Raw genomic sequence first — 21,774 nt, forward strand, 5'->3', positions numbered from 1 at the left:
GAAAATTGGTCTCTTATGCCAGTTTAGATAGGTTGAACTTTCTAATACATATCTGAAGAATACCTTTACTTTTTTTCACTCATTTTTTTCTATAAAAAATGTCAACAGCCGGAAGAATTGATATTTGTCTTCCCATGGAGATTTTATCTAATTAATCCTTAGCGATGAATGTGTTAATTTTCAATCTATTCCATGATTTAAAAGTGCATATTTTGTTATTCATAAAAGTTTTTATTCATGAGTTTTTTCAGCAACTAAATGCACGATTGTAACAACCTATACAATCGTGCATTTTTACTAGTGTTTATACAAAAATGTAAAATCATATTACAAATCTGCTTCAGTGCTTTCGTCGTTGCATTTACTCGGATATCAAGAATCTTTGATTTTTAAGCACTATCAGAAGGTGATATTTTGATAGGTAATTTTGCATTTGGAGGGACATTTGAACTGATTCTTATAGTGATGAAACACTTATGATTAGTCGTTCCCGGCGACTGGAAGTTTCGAATAATCGTAATCAAAAGCTACGCGCAAGCGCTGTATGCATTTCAACAGGATGGAACCTATGACGACAAATCGATTATTTGATACTCTTCGCTTGGTACATTGGAAATGAAATAATTCATTAACTTATATTCATAATTTTTTAACGTATTATATTTTAAAAGCCAATCAGATTGTACTCTGATGAGTTTGAATTATTAGTAAATATGAAGCCCGAAAATCTTACTTCACCATCTTATCCATACAGACAAAAAGACTTCCAAACCTTCAAGTTTTGCTATAGTACTTCGGTCTACTGAAAATATTTTGCTTATATTGTTTCATTTCAGAATCCTTGAAAACAAGTAATTGTTTCTTTCTTCTTGCATTTACAATTTGGGGATCAATCTCATAATTTTGAGATTCAATAAATGAAAAGCTCAGTACATGAACCTGATCCTACATTTAAACTTCTACATCTCACCTCAGTCTTTTTCGGAACTGTGTAAACAGTATCCTAAATAATGATAGTGACGGTTTGATAATAGAATTTCGATTTTCATGCAAAAGAATTGAAAGTTCGAGACTTATTTACACCGAAGATGTATAGTGTATGTTAGTATGATGCTTTTTACATCGCGAGGTAGAGTGGTTTGAATAGTTGGAGAGAGGGATGCCCAGGCAGGTGCCTACCAATCTGACCATAATTCAAAATTGTGAGGTGTATCTCAGAGAACTTCCGGTATAATTTCAAAACAGGCATTAATCTTATTAACCTTGTACTCTTAATGCAGAAACACCTTTATTTAAGTATAGTTTTCTAAAGGTATCGTTACCAGCCTCAATAAATGTCATCGGCTAAAACATAAAATATAATCTAATTTTATCCTTTCAAAACTTTCTATTTTTTTCGAGTAAACGAACTGTATTTAATATCTGCTTATGGTTTTAACAGGAAGAAAAAGGCTGAGAATTGAAATATAATCTTTTCCAGGTAATAATAGAGGTGAGAATCATCTTGTAGGTCGAAAAAGGACCAAAATTCAATAACGTTTTTCAAGAAATCTTTTAAACTTCTTTTAACTTTATAGCAATTACAAGCTTAACTGAATGGGAAGTTAAAGCTGTTGGCTTTAAGTACTAAGTATCTGGTATTAGTAAATATACATATTTTTTTCTTTTCGAAGAAAATATATTTTGATCAATGAAATGTGATATATATGTTTTCATACTTAACGAGTAGTTCTTTTATAGTTCACATGTTATTTTCATCTGCATGCTCAGCTTACAGTAATAAGTGTACAAATGTAGAGAACAAATTATGTCTCACTTTCAATATTGCCAATTTCGAAAAGGATATAGTCAGCACTTATCGTTTTAGAAAATTCTAGAAAGAATTGACTGTCTGAACTTTTTTTAATGGTGAGATTTGAGTCACCTAATCGGGAGTTTCATTAGGGTTCTTTTTTACCCACTTCTAGTTTTCTTCATTTCAGTTTTTTTTTTAAATCTATTGTCTAATTAGATGGCAGATTTTGGTGAGAAATCGGGAAATACGGTATGAAAAAAATAATTTGAAGGCAGTTTCCTCACGTATTGAGTGACGTAACGCTCAATATTTACTTAAAGTAGATGACTATATATATATTACCTGTTACAAATGCTATAAAAGATTAATGCAGTTCTACAGCAGCGTTGCATGGTACTAAACCAGTAGTAGAGACTATTTTCTCAGAAGATTCAGCAATTTCTTCAAAGAAAGACGGATATATGAAAAAGAAGCCAGCTATGGAGACTGTTAATTTTAGTTGATACGTTTGTTCAGCAAAGACAAGCGAGCTTTATCTGCTCTAATCAAGATATTTTTATGTTTTAGAATTTGCCTGTCAAATCGTCAATAAAATTATTTAGTACCTCCTCAATCCGTTTGGTGTTTCGTTCTTTCATGTGACAGTAACAGATACCTCCTAGTGGTTCACTGTGTGCTCTCCGCCCATTCATTATATGGTGAAAATTGCTTGTTTAGATGTTTCCTATCACCCCTTAAACTTTTGCCTATGCGTTTCGAAACACCTTTTATATATATTTTCTTATGAGATCAAACTTCTTTAATGACGAGCCAAATATAAATATCTTATAAATAGAAAGATCAAAAAGGGACCAGTGAAACAGCCAAACAATCTATATTCACCTATTTGAACAAAAAAATTAAATTGATTGTTAAAGTGATCATTAAGGAAAATGGACATTTAATTTTCACAATAAAGAAAAAAATTTATCCTTTTGCCTTTCAAGATCGGAACTGGCTGAGAAAATAAAATTCATGCGTCTTATTTACTTTTCAAATTAGTTACTTTCGTTCAGTAAGTTGTTTGTACACATTGGAATGGTTTCTTAATTTGTAACGCATATGTTTAGCAATGACAATCACCATGGATTTTCATACTGGTAAGAAACTGGTTCAAAACATCTTCAAAGCTCCTCAGAGCAATTTCAGTTATCTTGACAGGTCGAATCTGATAAGAGAATTTTGTAGTTATCTGTCTGACACGCATACTCTCTTTCTCACCGAGTTGCATGCATAATATTTGTTGAAGTTGTACATCAATGAGTCTTAGAATAAGATTTTGTTTAACACGTTTGTTTGTTTCACGCGTTAACTCGTATCACTTGGAGTTTCGTGCGGGATATTTCGTGAAAAGATCATATCAAGGAATTTTAGAATACGATTCTGTTTAACATGCGCATGTATTTCAAGCACAAACTCGTCTCTTCTTGAGTTTCATGCATAATATGCATCGAAACGATTCATAATCAATTCTCAAAATACATTTTACGAACTGTTTCTGAATTTTGATTCATTCTGTGTCTAACTGTTGCATTCTCTTGGACAGTATGACGGGGCAATCGGGACTGGAACGAATATCTTCGGCTCCCAGATTAAGCTTTTCGCACCAGGACGTTTTCAACTTGAGAAACCACAATTTGTCCCAGCTGTCTCGATCAACTCCGGGAATCTACAGCCCACAAAGAAAAGCACTAGAAGTGTCCCAGCACAAACTTAATCTCACTGGCGGAACACCACCGAAAAGCATTCTTGTCAAACCAAAAGAGGAACCGGTGCAAGGTAAGATGCATGGACAGTCCTCTTTTACTGTCTCTTAAATCAAAAGCCAGTATGATGAATTGCCCTGTTATTTCTTTGAGATTTTTTTTATGCTGCCTGATTTAAATTATAGTTTTTCTTTTTAGAAAAAAATTCAGACGATGAAAAGGAGGAAAAAGGATCTTATTATTATAGTGTTCGCTTAGAACTGCAATTTACAGCCTTTGTGTTTTGTAAGTATAGTTACTCAATTTTTTTTCTTGAAAACATTGAAATTTTTAATTATGAAATTATTCAATTTTTATTATGAAATTTTAATTATGAAATTATTTAATGATGAAAAATCCTTTTTTTTATTTTTTCATTCATCTTAATATTTCCTTTCAGATGAAATATCAAAATGAATTATTTAAAAAAATCAGTAATTAATTAATAATCTATTGAATATCAATCCTTCAAATCCAGATTATTTTTAATTATTATTTAGAAACAAATAGAACCAAGTATTTTTGCAATTAATCTAATTGCTATTTATTTGCAATGAAACATTATAGCAGTAACAAATAAATCTTCAAAATCAGTTTATAATAATGTAGAATGGTTATACATATGCAATAATTAAAAACCTGATTTTTACTGTATCTGATGCAAAAGAATTAATTAGCAGATTTTACATTAAAGGCATGCATTTTTTTTGGGGGGTCCGTCGTTTTCTGTTACAAATTCAATAGCATTAAAAATTAACAAGTTGTATTAGAACTGCACTTAATATCTAATTTTTCAACCAGTGTTTCAGCAACCATTTTTCAAGAAGGTTGCTCTTAAAATTCTTGATTAAATTACAACCTTAATTTACTTGTTTAAGTTAAGGTTGCTCTTAAATTACATCCTTCCCTATATAATTCGCTTTATTAATTATAATTATGACTTTGACGGTTTGCAAAATGCATGATTAATTTTACTTTAATTAAAAGAATGAAACATTTTTAAAACCCTTTTTTGGAATTGTCAACTTAAAAATAGTCCGTATTTGTATAATACGGATTAAATACTGCAATGTTTTTAATATTTTAAATTTAACTATGACATGTTGTTTACAAATTACAGGTTTTGTTTTGCTGATGAAAAATTCATCAATCGTCTAAGTTAATATTATTAACTTTAAAACAGTGACTTTGAGTAGTTTTATACTAGTTTTGGCATTTTTGATACAACTGGAATGTGGTCTGGATGTTGTTTAGGGTTAGCAAATCCCCAACCTTCTGTTATTCACTTCGGAAATCGATATTGGTGACTTTTAGTTTGCATATTCATTTTTTTAGAAAGAACGTAATGTACTGGAAATATATCTGGAGAATAGGATAGGTGTTGAGGCGATTGAATGTTCTGGTTAGCAAGAAATTTGTGAACGATGAGGAAATATAATGGGAGGCATTGTAGTCTCTTAATTTTTTATGAACCGCATATTTGATGGCTTCCTGAAGCGCTAAAGAGAGACAGTGTAGTTGGAAGATCGCGGTGGAAGCTGATGAACTACATAATATCTTATCTTGCTCCGTTCATCAGTTAGAAATGCCAACTTCAATTTTGGCTACTGCATTGTCTAATAAGTGGTTTTATCCCGTAGTTTGCAGCCTCTTTGCTTTACTTAGAACCCCTTTTATGACTATAGTTTTTGGTGTGGTTGGTGTGGAGAGGGGGGTGTCAGCTCAGGTGTCGTCCTCGTCATCTGACCGCGGTTCAAATTTACGAGGTCTGTCCCAAAATAGCCCTAGTGTTGCTTCAAACAGGACGTTAATATAACTAAAATTTAAAACTAAATGACTATAGTTTTGCTATTCTGAAAATAAGGGAGGGAGTGGATGTGTAGATTAAGTGATCACATTGCATATTTAATTGTTTAAAGCATCTTATAATTCTATTTTCTTTTAAATAAAAATATTGCTTCCGTTGATTTATTTGAAACTAAAAAAATGTTTATTTCTTATGTTTTTAGTATGTTTCTTCATTATAGTCGTCATTCCATTGTCTATGATCATTGTTGGTGAGTATAAAAGTTTGATTTTTTTTTAATACTATTGTGCTTTGTAAAATGTAATCTTTTTTCTCGTGGATTTTTTTCGCTGTCTAAGAGATTGAAGAAAATAAAATAAAGAAGAAAAATTGTGCAATGAAAAAAAAACCAACAAACAAATAACTAAATAGAGCCTAAAAATATGAAAATCCTATTTGATATTCTTTCGTCAAAAGAATATAATATACAAAACTTTTCGGTAATTAGATTCTCTATTTCTGCAATTTTTAATCATTCTCATAAGACAAGTTTTATTTTAATAATTACAATTTGAAGTTGAACGAATACTTTAAAATGTTCATTTTACATTTATGAATGTTAGAAATTATAGTTTTTTATTAGTTTTTATTAGTTTAAATTATAGTTTTAATTAGATGTTTCAAATTTGTCTTTTCAATACAAAAAAAATAATAATAAATTTAATGGAGTAAATTTATGCTCACGTGAGGGAGATCAATTTAAGTTATATTTAATTTTCCTTGTTTCAGAGGATGTGAATTCACAGTATAAATGCCAAAAAACATATATTCTCATGTTAAATAATATACACAGTTACGTTTGATATATGACTGTGACGTCATACAAATTCAATTTAATACAGTTTTTATTTTATTTTATGCACAGAACTTCTTTAGTCACTCAGTCTTCATTGTAACTCATTGGAAAGTTTTCCAGTACAAATATGACAAATGAAAAGAACTGCCCACATAAAGCAGGGATTTTACAAACGACTTCCAAGATCAAAACTAAATATTTGATTTTAGAAATTAATATAAATGACATTTTCGAACTAAAATAGGACTGAATAACCCGTTTATTGAATTTTAATGCATGGCTTGAATTTCTTTTTTCGTTCTTTTTTATGGTGCTTTCCTGTAAATTAGATTTCTGATTTCTGAATTTCAAATTGCACACTCTTACTTTTGTATGAGTTATTCGGTGGCCTATTTTTATTGATTTCATTAATATTAAACAGCTAGATATATATTTCTGGATCGATCTTATAATTATAAACAGTGTGCAAATAACGAGGCCAATCCTTGAAATTCTAAAATCGTTCTCGTCGCTACAGAGCTGATAGCCAAGCGCTCACTAATTTATTGAAAAAGGACCCAAACTTCTGAATCCGACTAAGACAACCTCACCCTGCTTCGGCATGATGATGTTTGGCTCCTAGGATCATAAGATGACTAAGTAATCCCTTCAACGAGTAATAAAAAAATCAGTACCATAGGCTAACATGTAATAGTAGAGGTTTAAAAAAGGAAAAGGCGAATTTTGGACTGTGAAGCAGCAAAACTTACTCATTTATAGTAATGAGAGGCACATGTTAATGTGTTTATTTTCCATTTATTATTTATTACACAATAAAAAAAATATCATCTCAGGTAACACTTACTTCGGGAGGTGCAATGATCTTGTCGGGTATTTTTGACTGTCAAAGATACGCAAGCTCATCTTGTATGTAACTGATTAACTGACATCATTCTCAAATGGATGAAAGAAGCATCTCCCTTCTACTATCAGTCCTCAAGCCAATGATTCACCATGAGCCTTGCAAAAACACGCAAATCGAGACCTCACAATGCATACCGAAACATTCTGAGCATCACAGTACTTTATGCCTTTTAAATTAATGTTTTTGCTTGTTGACTTAACTTTTCGAGTCGAGCTCCACTAGGGTTATTTTTTCAAGAACTTTCGAATTTTGAAATATATTCAGAGAACGGAGACGACATCTGGATAGCCATCCCCTTTCTCCTAATCTCCACAACATATCAGCGGGAGGAAGTTCGATCTCGACCGAGTTAATTGTGTACCTGGCCCTGTTTTACAGGGAATATTGGGAGAAATTAGGTCTTGAATTCGCAACCCTCCAATTCCGAAACTATTTGTAACCCATAGTGGCCCTGATGTCAAAAAATAAATTAGTGACTTATGAAAATATGCTAACATATGAGTCTCTAATTCCACATTGTTAACTAACTAAATGCAAGCAAAACTCCAACCTTAATTCTTTTGTGTATATATTCAGTAACCAATTTCAATCGATATATTCCTCTAAAGAATTTATGAAATATTCAATTCTATATTCTTCTTTCAAGAAATAATAGTTATTTATTAATTGTTAGTTCTTGAAATAAACTCTTTTGAAGAAAAACTATGCCAAATATGTATTTGATCTGAAAGATATTTTATTCTTTAAGTTTAATCAAATATGCATTAGATAAACTACAGCCATGTGGGTGTATTTGATTCATGTTAACAAATATTTATGAGATAATGTGACTGAGAGATATTTCAGAAATGTTATATCTCCTGGAGGAATTCGAGATACTTTGAATCTCTATAATAAAATATTTATAATAATAATTTTTCATGCTTAATAATTCATAAATTTCTTCATAATAAATTTTAGAACACAACTTCTTCCTTTTAAACTTAGAAGATAAATGTTTAAAAATCCCTACAGGTTTTAAACATAATAATATACACGAAAACTAACGAATCCATCAAAAAAATTTGTTACTTTTTTCTGTTTAAATTGTCTACACTAGTTTGTTGAGTAACAAATACATTAGTAGGATAATGTATTAGAACGGAACTCATAAGTTTGACCATTGTTCCAAGGATAGTATTTAATCAGGTTTCACGTTCGTTAAATTTTCACGCCGTACCAACGGAAGGTGTTTAATTAAACCCATGTGATCAGCAATGGCCTCGTTGCGGCTTCCACTGATTATATATCATGTATACACAACCATAAAAGAGTTACACCTGATATATATCTGAATAACCGAGGTTGCCACAAAAAAGAAAATGTTCGCTGCGATCACAGCATAATAGTCTCCATTACGGCACGATACATGCGTTTACCTTCGAACAACGATACTACCACCATCGGAGTGGAGGTAACTCTATCCCATACTATTTTATATACCCATCGCAGAAGCGAGAACAAACCCCTATACTTTAAATGTTTTCTACCTATATTTCAGGTGATATCAAGTGGATGAATCCACCATATAAATGAATCTGCATCATATTTATTCAATCAAAAATTAGGCGACTTCCTGTTGGTACGGTGTGAAAATTTGCAGGGAGAGTGCAATCTCAGATGTTGCCCTCGTTGGTTACGCTTTGAATCTACGAGGTCCATCTTAAAATAATCTTTTTGTAGATTTGAAACGATACTTTAATCCATTAAAAAACTAATTAATGAAAGACGAATTTAACATTTTCTATCCTTCTTCCAAGGAATCGAGTCTCGATCCAATTATCTCCCATTCTGGAAGCCTAAACGTTACTACAATAGTCTTAATAATTCTCTAATAAAATTCCAGTTCAATGATTTGGATCAACAGTTTGAAAAATCCGATGGATGGTAAATATTATGATATCATTTTTAAGATCATAATATCTACCGAACGTTAAGCACATAATTTAAATCCACAAAATTAAATTATCCTGTATTAAATTCTGTTGTAATTCACTATCAGACCACCCCAATCTTAATATCAAAATATTTAATGGATGCTCTACACATAAATTGAAGATTCATATTAAATTCAGTACAATGGAATTTCCTTGTAATGAATTCTCGTGTCTTGATTTCATCAGAATAAGGAATATGTGAATGCATATGTCCATCCAATCTTTTTAATTTATTATAACAACATCTAATATTTGATTAAAACGCCCATTCCATGTTCCACCGCGACAATTCTCCAAGAGCATTAAAACAAATGTCTGCCTTCAGCTTTACTTAATTAATTCAGCTCACTGATAAGTAAAAAGTAATTGATTGCAAAATGTTTGTGTTACTTGATTTTTCTGGTCGATTGCTTCTGTCAGGAAAGTATAAGAAATCACATTTTAGACTGCTTATTGCGGTAAATACCCGACAAATAAAAGAGCTTACATTTGTTTAAGAAGAGAAAAATTTTCATCTCTGCTATGGCTATTAAGTTTTAATTTTATTAATTACGATTATTGAATTTTAATTTATTTTTATTTTATAATACAAATTTCTTTTTAATTAAATTTTTATATTTAAAATTTTTTTAAAGTTTTATACGCCGTTTTTTTAAAAATTTATATGAAGAAAACGATGAATGAAACAATATTATGTTGATATTTATATGACTATAATAAGATACATGACTCCAAACGAGAAATTTTAGTATTTACATAAAAATATACTTAGAAATGATTATTATTTTTCTTCTCCAGTTTTGCTATAAAAGAATTTTATTCTCGATGTGTATAGTTTTCATTTTTGAGAAATTAAAATCATTAACATTATTGGAATTAAAAATTTTAGAATATATACATAAAATTATAAATTTGTATTCAAAATCTTCTCTATTTTTAACATCATAACATAGTAGTAAGTTGATATAATTGTTCTTTCATTTATTCATTGTCTTTAGAATTTATGTAGATTCAAACAATTTTCACATGTAAGGAACAAAAGTACAATCAATTATAGGATTTACAATTTCATGATTGAAAATTGATATGTGTCACTCCTAATAAGGAATTGTGATGACACGATTTATTCTCTAATTTTAAGTAACTTTCTAGTGTATTTTTGCATGCAAAAAAAAAAAAAAAAGATATAACCGCAATGAATCTACACCTGCCATGTTTTAGGGTTCGGTGTAATTCGACATCCAAACTCCCAAACTCAGCCCAAACCAAATGGTGAAAAATGGGCAGCAAAGAATCATTCCATCCATTTGGTAAGCACCAAAGAAAATCGCAAATGATCTGAACGCCAAATCGACAACCAACACTAGCCACATTTATAATGAGGTCCTTCAGAATGAAAATCAATAGAATCAAATACTAGGCAATTAAAGGAAGTAAAAATAGCATAAATAATATATATGTACAAAGAAAATTATAATGATGTGGTGTACAGGGTAATCACAAAAGGTTTTACCCCAACGGGAAGGCACCTTAAATATAGCAATGAAAAATTGCCATATAAGTAGGCAGGCCTCGCTTCCCTAATGGGGAAAATAATTGTGTGGGTTCGAGTTACGTCAAAGATACGTTATAACCGAGGGGTGGATGCATGGTCGGGTTACTATTGATATCTTGTTCACCAATCCCGAATTGAATTATTTGGAGACAGCTTTTTTGTCTTTGTGGTATAGCAATACGTTTATAAAAATGTAATTATCATTTAATAAGCAGTAAGTATCTATGTTTAAACGTTTGTTAGTTTACTTTTTTACAAAATCTCGATCAATTTTATTTAGTGGTTAAGAGTTAAAATATCGTTTCTTTTATTTGTGACTGAAGTTTTTAAATAATATTTTGTAACTGCTAACAGTATATGATAAATAAAACAACATCATATAGCCATTATAATAACTTCTTTCATTATTAGTTGGTGGTTATCTTTTTTATGTTTGTTTCTGATCTGAAAATTATGTTGAAGAAATTGTTGCCATGCAAACACTAAAACTCATTTTTGTGAAACATAATGTGATGCAATTTTCAAAAAACTTACTTAAAAAAACTTACCTACTTTTCAGTCATTACCCAAAACTGATTTTCATATCTTTTACTTACCTTTTTTTTAAATTCGAAAACAAACACAATGGTTGCCGTGTTTTCTTATTGGTTGAATTGTATGTGTAACTAAATCAGTTGGATGAATGGCTGAGAAAAATGTGTAAGTCTCGATGTTATAATGAAGTTCAGAAGTTAATGTGACCTTGAGAGAAACAAAATTCTAGATCTTTAATTATTCCTGATTCTGAATTTCAGAAATTGACGACTGTAGATTCATTATTATTCTGAAATTCTGTTTCAGAAAAAAAAAATATTTATATTCTATATGAGCGAAACGTGGTTGATGTTAATTTCGGAATAGAATTTGAGCATTAACATTTCAGATACCGTGCAGAATCTGAAATATTATTCTTAAAAAATTCATATAAAATTTTCAAGTAATGATTTTTTTTCTTCAAGATTCTAGTAGTAAAGATTTAATAAAAATTTTAATGAATAAATGAAAAGCTTATCAGCATTTTTTTTTCTCTTTTTATCTTAATATCTATTTAGTATACATATAAGCAAATATTAGATCATAAAGTCTAATTTAATACTTAAATACTTGAAAGACTTTATAAAAGGCTATTTTCTGTATCAAAATGTTTTGTAGTTTGCACTAAACTTTTACTAATTCACAAAGAAAAGTATAAATCCAGCAATTCAAGTATTTAGTTTTCTTCCCAAATTAATAAATAAAAGTACGAAACAAATGAAATTTAGCAATTATCTTTTAATATGTTTTATCAAAAGCTTGTTTTAACACCCTTTTCTGTTTAGTATGCGATGCCCAATTTCATTGATCTGTTGGTAACATTAAATAGACAAAGCAATATATTTTTGTAAATGCCGCTTTTTAATAAAACTTATTGAATATTTTTGAAAAACCAATTGCCCACGTAACTTTGTGAAATTAATTACTGAAGCGTTTAATAAACTTTTTCGAAGAATTTTAAAAATTGTATATTTTATCTCACTAAGTAAGTTATTTGAAAATATATACGTATTCCTATACCAATTTCTACCGCATTGATACGTCTAGGCATAAAATATGCAGATGTATACATGCAGTGCATGCATATTCTGAAATTATCAATTTTTTTTCGCTTGGATAGGTATTTAAATTTTTCAAATGGAGTCGCAATAACCTTGGAATAAAATATTTTGATCAAAATTGTTTAATTGGAAGTTACAATAGAAAATATCAAAGGAAATAGTATAAAGAAATGAAAATGAACGTACCATCTATGAGCATCAAGGAAATAAATATCAGAGGATAAGATAACTGCTATGATTATTGCATTGTTCGATTTTATCATTGGTTTCTTGAAGTAGAGGAATTTTCCTCCTTTCCCAATTGAAAATATTTCAAACACAACTTCTTAGAAGATTAGGATTCTAATCAGTGCTTTTTGAATAATTTTAAAAACAATTTATTAAGAAATTATGACACAGTGAAAATTTAATGAAAGAAAATTGCTTAGTATCCGTCAAAAATTTAAATATTTTTTTTAATTTGATTAAAATTCTAATTTATTTTGTATTTTTTGCTCCAAAATTGCAAAGTTTCACTAAATTTGTTAAAAAAGTAATTTTTGCATTTTAGTACGCTTATAAATTGTGTTTTTAAAAACGGTTTGATTATTTTATGGTATTAATTTATCTGATAAAATTTATTATTTACAATGTTCTTTTAAAAATGTTATTGTACTTTACAGGTAGCGCTTACATGTACAGTTGCCCAACTCAATCGATGATACCTGTCTTTCTAGTTGTCGGAGGAGCTGGATTTTTATCTTCTATTGTGGTATTAAGGAAATTAAATATGATGTCGAAGAAAAGTGATGAGGATGAAGAGTGCTACAAGAAAATATTTTTACTTGTTGTGCTTTTTCATATAGGATGGTTCATTGCCGGTAGGTGAGATTTGCTTTAAAATTAAAAGTTAAATTTTCTAAATAAATTTCTTTAAATTAAAAAAATTCCTAATTATTTATCCATTTTTTATTCTCAATAGTAAAATAATGAGCTTGATGAAATGAATCTATAGAATACAAAAAATAACTAAAAACCAAGTGTTTTAGTTTTTTTTTTTTTTTTGCTGGTGTTCTAGTTTCTGCAGATGTTCTGTTTCAATTCTGTTGCAGTTTTTGCATAAATTCTATTCCAGTTGTAATGTAATTTCGGTAGAAACTCTGTTTCTGTTTTGCTGTAGTTTCTGGAGAGGGAAATCAAGCTTTCTCATAAATCGATTTTACTTTTTTAGAAATGGTATATTATACGCAACTGTAGTAGGAATTTTAATAATTTTTCTCTCAAAATTTGAAGTTACCGATATCTTATGTCATTTCCCTGTAAAAGTATTGATGTAATTAGTCATTTCTAGAACAAGCTAAGTTTTGAAACACATAGTACAATGTTTACAGAAATGTACATACACGAAATTAATTAGCTATACATATAAAAAATATCTCTATTATCTAATCTAATCTAATTTTATTTATTTATTATCTACGTATAAGGTTTAGTATTAATTAATAAAAGTTTTCTCCAAATTTAAAGATGCATGTAGAAATAAAATGCATTAGCAAAGTTTTTAAATTTTTTGAAAAACAATTTAATTATCTCTCTATATATATCTCTAAATGTATTTATACAAGGCAGTGATTTTTTTCCTTAATTATATAACTTTTAGTGAATTTTCTTATCTTTAAAATGCAAAATCAAGTAGAGAAAACTTTACATTTTTCGTTAGTATTTTTTTTTCGTTGTTTTTTAATCGAGATGTTAAAAAACAGCCGACGCTACTCTTCGATTTGTGTTGTGTATGAGGAAAAAACGATGTCTTTATGTATTACCAGCCAATATTTCCCACTCTTCAAAGAAAGAAATATGAAGAACGATTGAATAAATTTCTTCGTCAAACAACTAAAGGAATTTTTTTTTAAGAATTAACCTGCAGTGTTAAAATAAATATGAAAAACGCCCGTAAATTGCTACTCGGCACCATGATTGTAACTCTCTTCTTACTCACCTGAATATTCAATTTGCATACCAATGGACCATTTCTGAATTGTTTTTTTTTTCAAACGAGGAATTTAGGATGTAAAATTAGAGTATCGTAAGCGATAATTTACATCTTGCACCCCTCCCTCCCGTTTGAAGCAGAAACCGATCCAAAAAGGGTTTACTAGTTTAGAACATTCGCAGTCGAGTTAGTAGTTGTTGTTTCTGATGACATTTGCCATGGACAAGCCCGCTGATCAAAGTCAGCGATTTTAAGCCGAGAGAGAGCATCTCTTGTTTTTTTAGTAGCGCCAGCTAGGGCCAATAATACGATTTTGCTACTCACGTATCACATTGCACAGCCCCTTTTTACAGGGGGTACATTCTCACATCTCACAGATAGAACAGATAAACAACAACCATGCCCGACCCGGGACTCGAACCCAGGACGTCCAGATCACGGGGAAGACGCGCTACCCCTATGCCAGAACGTCGGCCGAGTTAGTAGTGAAAGGGTTAAAACAAATGCCTTTCTATGATTTTTGTAAATATTTTTAGAATTTTACAAATGATTCTTCAAAGTGCTTTAGTTGATGCGCTTCTTTGAGTAAAAACGGGGACCGGTAACGAGCTATTCATTCCCCAGTTAAAGTTCTAACACAATTGCATTTCAAGAAAATTTATTTGGAACTCATATCGTAAAAAGTCTCGGAAACTAAATTTTCTGACCCGCTTCGTGTTCTAAAAATAGGTTTTACTATCACGAAATGTCATGTTTTGGATTAATCAGGTTTATATATGTCTAAATTATATAACTTTTTACTTTTAGTTACTTAGAAAACTTTTTCTTATTTTTTAGGTTGTTACTGGGTGTATGGAGCATATGCGCCAAATTACTTGGACGAATCCAGCCAGTTATATTGCCACAAGACTCTTTATTTATATTCATTTTGGCTTTTAAATTCCATTTTTCTTACATTGTCATTGTTTGCTGTTTTATTCACAGTTTATATTTTATTTGGAAGAGAACAAAATCAAGAAATCGGTACTAAAGTTTGATTGTCCTGATTCAAAAGTTAATTTTAAGTTAACAAATTAAGGGTGATTTAAAAGTTGCAGTGATCGTGAAAGTCAAAGATATAGCACGTACAGAAAAGCCAAACATCATAAAAGATATATAATGCCAAATGGATGAGAAATCTACATAAAAACTATATAATTTTTTCATCTAAACGGCATGTAACATTATGTGAAAAATTGCAGAGATGGACAAAAAATATTCTGTGACATGTGCAAAAGGAGCATAAAATATTTGAATTCACGAAATTCTAGTAATTTAAAAATTTTATTATATTTAAAGGAACTAAAACTTTCACAATTTATTTCACACGTATTTTTTCAGTATTTGCCTTGAAACTATATTATCGAGAGTTCAACCATATTACATCCAATATTTTTATCAATAATTGATATTCATTTACTAGCCCAAATTTCCTAATAAAGGCATGATTTAATGATTTTAATGATTAATGATTTTAGTATTGTTGAAGACAGAGGCTTCTCGATTAATGAACATTTTCATTGCTTCAATTTGTTCAAAATTGTGGGTGACTGTTTCCAGGTAAATATCTGGTATTTTCAGTTCTAAAAAGGGCATTATTGTAAGCGGAATTATCATTAAGCCATTGAAGGAAAATGCATATATGCTTTTGTTTTGGGCAATAAATGCAACAAAGTTCCACGTCCAAATGCAGGAAAGAAGGAAACATAAGTATGTAATGGATTCGGTGAGTATAAGTAGTTTTTTCCCCACAAAATATTCAAACATTAATAAATTAAGTTTAGAACGCATGGATGAAAAAAGTCTAGAATACAAGATAAGATATTTTTGTCTAGATTTTGCCTAATCCTCAAGAATTTAAATCAAAAATATAATCAAAGAAACTTTTTAGATTCTCGAATAGTGCCTAAGAATTTTAACATTTGGAAAATTTTATGGTATTAATTAGGAATTTTCATATGTATAAGTCATTCATACCAATGTGCATACTGTTGCAAACAAATCTACAGAATGTTCTCTTTGCCCTATCTCTAATGAAGGCGTTATTTCTTTTAAAGTTTTCTTTCATCATTTCTTTATAAGTTAAATTTTTTAAAAAAATAATTAATTAATTTTTGAAATGCAACTTAGGCTAATAAATTATTTTTTCGATAACCCACAAAACATAAATTAAGTAAAATTATTTTTAAATGCAAATGTTAAAAATGATGCATCTAAGGGTTAAATTTAATTGCATTAGTAATTAATAACTTAAAGATGTTCCTTGAAATTTGCTCCGAAAAATTTTAGCTTCAACAACCAGCATTTTGAAATTCTTGAAAGAATTAAACAATCTTCCTCGGAGAAGTTATGTCATACTTATTAAGTACTAAATAGAAAGAGATGGATAACTAATGTGATTTTTCATGATTATAAATTTTTGAATTTAGAAATTTAAATTCAAAACACATCAAAATTCTAAAAAAGAAACTTTTGAGAAAATTTTACATCAAAATATGTGTAAATAAGTCAGTCGATCTTCACTATATTTAGGTTTATCATATATGTCGGTTGTGATGCTGTCCAGTCCTTCAGAACATGCTCCAAATCACTGACATAATACATATTATTCAGTAACACGAGAAAAAAAAACTCTCCTGATGACAAAACATGTTTGAAAACTTGTTTTGAAATCAAAAGAAATGCAAAAAATTAGCGATTTTATCTTACCTTTATTTTCAGAATATTCATGTAGCATTGAGATTTGGAGTAATTATATCCAGTAATTAAGTATTCTTAAAAACAATAAGATACATATTTGTAAAATAAAGTATATGTTAGTTTTGTGTGTGATTCATACAAATGTGTCTGTTTTAAATTCTTTCACTACTATTGCGAAGTACTCAACAAAAGTAAACCAGCGGAAGGGGTTTTCCCCGAATTTTTCTCGCATTCTCACTCACAAAGTTGTTGTCCCTTCCCCTTCATCCCTCATAAAGTTTTGAAACTCGTATATGGCAGCGAATACCTTGCCCTGCATTGGGAACAATAGTTACGATCCTTGGCTTAAATTTAGCATTTTTACGTAGTATATCGTACAATCCTTGGCGACTTTTTTGGCGGTTAATTCATTGTTTTTGTGGGCATGTGGCTAATAGTTCTCGTAATTCAATTGTGTTTAGTTTTCCAGAACCGATTGAGACCGAAATTTAGCACAGATCTAAAACTGTACTCACAAAATCACATGCCAAATTTGATATATTTAGGCCACTTCACTTTTGAGTTACCACGTTAATGGGATTGTGAATGTACATATCAACTGAAAGTCAATCTCCTGACAGATTAAATTTCAAATTTGACGGGTATCTGCACTTCAATAATAAATTTGCTTACTAAATTTTTTCCATCTAGTTCTTTTAGTTTTATAGTTATTGTATTAACTGGCAGCCAGACTGACAGAGTTTTACTGAATAGATTTCGCTCAAAATTTGATAGAAATCTACAAATTTTATGGAGAGACCACATACCCAATTTCAACTGGCTTGCTCAGAACCATTTTGAGTTATCTTTGCCATTATGTTTGTCTGTCTTTCTGGGAAAGAAACGTGTTTTTCGAGCTCAAGGAAGTCTGAAATGTGTAGAGTCCTCCAAGTCTCGATTTTGAATTCTTTTGAAGAATAGAATATTTTCTCTATACTTACGAAGAAGTAAAAACTAGAAACAAAACTGTATGTTTCTGTATGCTATAACAACAAGTAAAGTCTTATAAATGAATATAAACGACTTTAAACTTTACGACTTTAAATTTAAAATGAGTTTATCCCCAATGAGCCCAAAATATTGTACGATATTTCCATGATGTAGCACGATATTCCGAAAATCCTACAATATTCAGAAAATATTAATTTTTTTTTGTAATTGTTAATATGGGTTTTATTTTGAATTGCATAACGAAATGTTACAAAAGTAAGGCTCACTCTCCAAATGAACATCTAGTTTATTCATAAGTGGAATAAATAGGTACTACAGAACTAACTTTTTTGTGACATAGCAGTTGACACAAACATGGCCAAAGAGCTTAAAATTAAAATAATTACTTGCAAAAATACTTAAAATATAATGACATAAAAGTATTTATACCATATTCAGAAACTTTTATGAGCAGCTCCTTTTTCATATAAATGAATTTAATACTTCTCTGGACAAATAGCTATTCTGAACTGCTGAAAATAAAAGGGAAAAAACCTACTTACCTTGATTTGAAAGAGGCTCAACATATTTATATTTTCAATTATAATTGGAAATTAATTTTTGAACCAGAGTTATATTAAACATTTCATATTACTTTAGTTTTAATTGAAAATAAAAATATTATCAAACAATATTATGCTAAATATTATGCTAAATATTAAACAATAGTTTCTGATAAATTTTGTGGCCACACTGGAAAATAAATGAATACACTGAGATATGCACTCAACATGGATATTTACTGTACACAAATTCAACATTGATAAGAATACATCGATAACATGTAAAGAACCGAGCAAAGACTCTCCGATTACATACCATGTTCAGTACTACAACGAATTCTTCTAAGAACAAGCATTTTCAAAAAAGGATTATCACATTGAATACTTTGCTTTGACTCGGTTGTTAATCTTCGAAAGTTAAATCACAGATTTCATAGTTCTCTTCTTCTGTGGTCATAACTGTGGATGTACATTGCAAGGCCAGTGCCTCCACGCTCCCTCTATTGGTCAGTGGCTGAAATTTTTTAGGGAACGGTGAAGTCCATCTGTCTTCACTGCTTTCGTAATCAGCCTCTGACGGTGGATCGCTGGTGTTAACAGCAACATCGGACATATCGACGGTAGTACAGACAAATGACTGCTCTACCACAGCATCGGGATTGAGGGAGGATAAACTACAAGGAGAAGTGGCTCGGTCTTCTCGTCTGGAGATGGCCACTCGGACACTAGAGTGGCGTCTTTGGTTTTGAACTAAGACGATGTCATGTTCCGCTAAACTGTGGCGTGGTCTGAAAAAGTCGTCATCATCGATTTCTAGCACACTTTCTTGACTTCCTGTGTACTGGAAAGCATATCATTAAAAGTGGTTTGAATAAAGTCATTTTTCATTCTCACTTTTCTAGGTGCTCTGGAGTCAATTCATGTTCACGATGTAGCGTGGGCCCCCGAATTGGTTCCTAGTAGGAATCTTGGATAAAAAAAAGGGATAAGATGATATCGCATCTGAGATTAAGAAAACATGCATTTGTTTGATGAGATACGAAATTAATTGCTTTTATGATTAACAATGACATCACGTGAATTGACTCCATATATTTCTAATCACAAATAAAAATTTATATATTTTACACTTTTGTAAGAAATATTTTTCAAAGGATTTTGATAGTTAATATTACACAAAAATGAAAATTCTCATCTAAGAAACAAAATAAAAAAACATGCTTTTAAACATGCAAAAGAAAAAAAAATGCCACCAAGCTTTTTTTAGAAAAAGTATAGTGAATAGTTAAGACTGTAAAGTTAAAACTTAATAAAGACTTAGGCCAATTGCAAATCAAAAAAAGGATACTTACCACTAATCCAAAATGAAGAAGAATATCCAGTTTGCACATTGGGCATGATCTCTGTTCCAACAACCAAGGGTCAATGCAAATTTTATGAAAGCAATGGCTGTAAGAAGGAAGGTTAAAATGCATTTTGTACAAATCTTTATTGTTGTATATCAACAAAATATGCGCACGTTTTATCATTAGTATTATTTTGATGTAACAATCACTTCTAATTATTTGTAGGCCAAAGAAGAATTTCTTTATTTTATAATTATATCTAGTAGTGTCAAAATGTTAAGGATTAGCTTTGTAGAGCACCGACAACTGGAGGAGAAGGATTATGCTTACAGCAGTAGTGATTTTCATTTTTGGTAAGAAAAACTGCTGAAAAGAATTTTTAAAGCAATAGCATGGATATGAAGAGCATATCTCAGAGTAAATTGGTTGGCAGTGAATAGGAGCCATTTGCCAATTATCATATTGTATGAAAAGTCATATATTTTCAGTTTCGAGGCTTATACATTTTAAACTGCTCTTTGTAAATATACTTCAAATTATTCCTCAAATATATTTACATTAGGCATATAATTGTCTATACAAAACTTTAAAACGATGTAGCAGAAAAAATTCACATGACACGAGAAAAAAAATTGTATATTGTAAACAGGTAATTATGAAATAAAACAAAAAATAAAATAGAACAGACATCAAGTATCTTTGAGTTCATTGTTAACTTTCATTTTGCCGCATTTATTGGTTAGACTTAAGCTTCGGAGTCGCTTCTTCGCAAAAACGCGAAATGCTCGCCAACCGTTAAAAAGTCACTTGAGAAACATGCAATTTAAGTTCTGAAAGGTTGCAAATAAAATTTTTTTGTATTGTCACATTTGGCAAATAACAATCGCTTTAAAAATTCATTATTTTGGCGACCTACAGAATCTGTAAAGTATTGTGTCTAATGAAGAATTTAAAGTACTGGATTCGCTGACAGCTCCTTATGAAACATTTTACTGAGAAAAAAAAATTTAGGAACTCTGAAACTTGAGATATGAATAATTCAATGAAGAGTTCACCGTTGTTGGATGTAGAAGAAAAATAAGGCAATTTTTAATGTAAATTTTCATATTAGGTGATACCTACTTGCATGGCAATGATCGGATAAGCTCGCCATGTTGAAAGTGCTCGATGCAGATGGCGCAACATTCAAAATCATCTTCATTTTCCTAAAAACAGTAATAGAACAAATACGATTCAGGTTCTCTTTATCAATATTAATAGACGTTTCACTGAAGAAACTGAATAATGAAAGGTTTATTGATAGCAAAAATGGAGGAAAATTTAAAATTTGTGTCTAAGAACCACTTGCTTATTCAACTATCTCGCTCATTGTGTTTTTGAGTTACGTTGATGTCAATAAACAGAGACAGAGAAATAGGCAGATTGACTTTTGTCAGATTTTGTACTAAATGGGATAGAGATCTACAATAATAGTTTATTGATCACATGTTCGGTTTTTATCTATCCAGTTTGTTGCGTCTATTAAGTTATGTTCATTTACACGTTGTTGCGTCTACTAAGTTATGTTCATTTACACGTTGTTGCGTCTACTAAGTTATGTTCATTTACACAAAGTCGGATTGACAGATTGATAAACCATACACAAAATTTATTTCTTCCGGTTCTGTGTGTTTTTGAATTGTTATGTGTACGTGCATGCAAATAGATAGGCAGTATTTCATTTACCGGATTTCGTTCAAAATTTAATAGAGATCTAAACGTTTAGAGCATATGTTCACATATCGAACTTCATTCATTTTGTGAGTTCTGTTTTTAAGTCATCACATTTATAGATTTATAAATACAAAAATAAAGGTTCAAAAATATTTTTTTCGAAATTGATAAGAAAATAATTG

At 30.2% G+C, this 21,774-nt stretch overlaps 2 protein-coding genes across 4 annotated transcripts in view; one reads left to right on the forward strand and one right to left on the reverse strand.

The window, feature by feature from the left end:
* Positions 1-17,382, forward strand: part of LOC129958052 (uncharacterized) — a 29,191-nt gene extending 11,809 nt beyond the window's left edge. Inside the window, exons 2-6 of one of the 2 annotated variants that reach the window (XM_056070208.1) lie at positions 3,381-3,613; positions 3,739-3,825; positions 5,589-5,636; positions 12,953-13,150; positions 15,100-17,382. In XM_056070208.1, coding sequence (XP_055926183.1) covers positions 3,382-3,613; positions 3,739-3,825; positions 5,589-5,636; positions 12,953-13,150; positions 15,100-15,299 — 765 coding nt within the window. In that variant the 5' untranslated portion in view covers position 3,381 and the 3' untranslated portion in view covers positions 15,300-17,382. The remainder of the gene's footprint in view (positions 1-3,380; positions 3,614-3,738; positions 3,826-5,588; positions 5,637-12,952; positions 13,151-15,099) is intronic. The other variant, XM_056070209.1, reaches the window with a different exon arrangement.
* Positions 17,383-18,858: 1,476 nt separating this feature from the next.
* Positions 18,859-21,774, reverse strand: part of LOC129958712 (E3 ubiquitin-protein ligase goliath-like) — a 77,184-nt gene continuing 74,268 nt past the window's right edge. Inside the window, exons 5-7 of one of the 2 annotated variants that reach the window (XM_056071361.1) lie at positions 21,002-21,084; positions 19,886-19,982; positions 18,859-19,374 (exon numbers count right to left, since the gene is read on the reverse strand). In XM_056071361.1, the coding sequence (XP_055927336.1) occupies positions 18,937-19,374; positions 19,886-19,982; positions 21,002-21,084 (618 nt within the window). In that variant the 3' untranslated portion in view covers positions 18,859-18,936. Of the gene's footprint in view, positions 19,501-19,885; positions 19,983-21,001; positions 21,085-21,774 lie in introns of both variants that reach the window. The other variant, XM_056071362.1, reaches the window with a different exon arrangement.

Source organism: Argiope bruennichi, chromosome X1, assembly GCF_947563725.1.
Source record: "Argiope bruennichi chromosome X1, qqArgBrue1.1, whole genome shotgun sequence".
Taxonomy (NCBI): domain Eukaryota; kingdom Metazoa; phylum Arthropoda; class Arachnida; order Araneae; family Araneidae; genus Argiope; species Argiope bruennichi.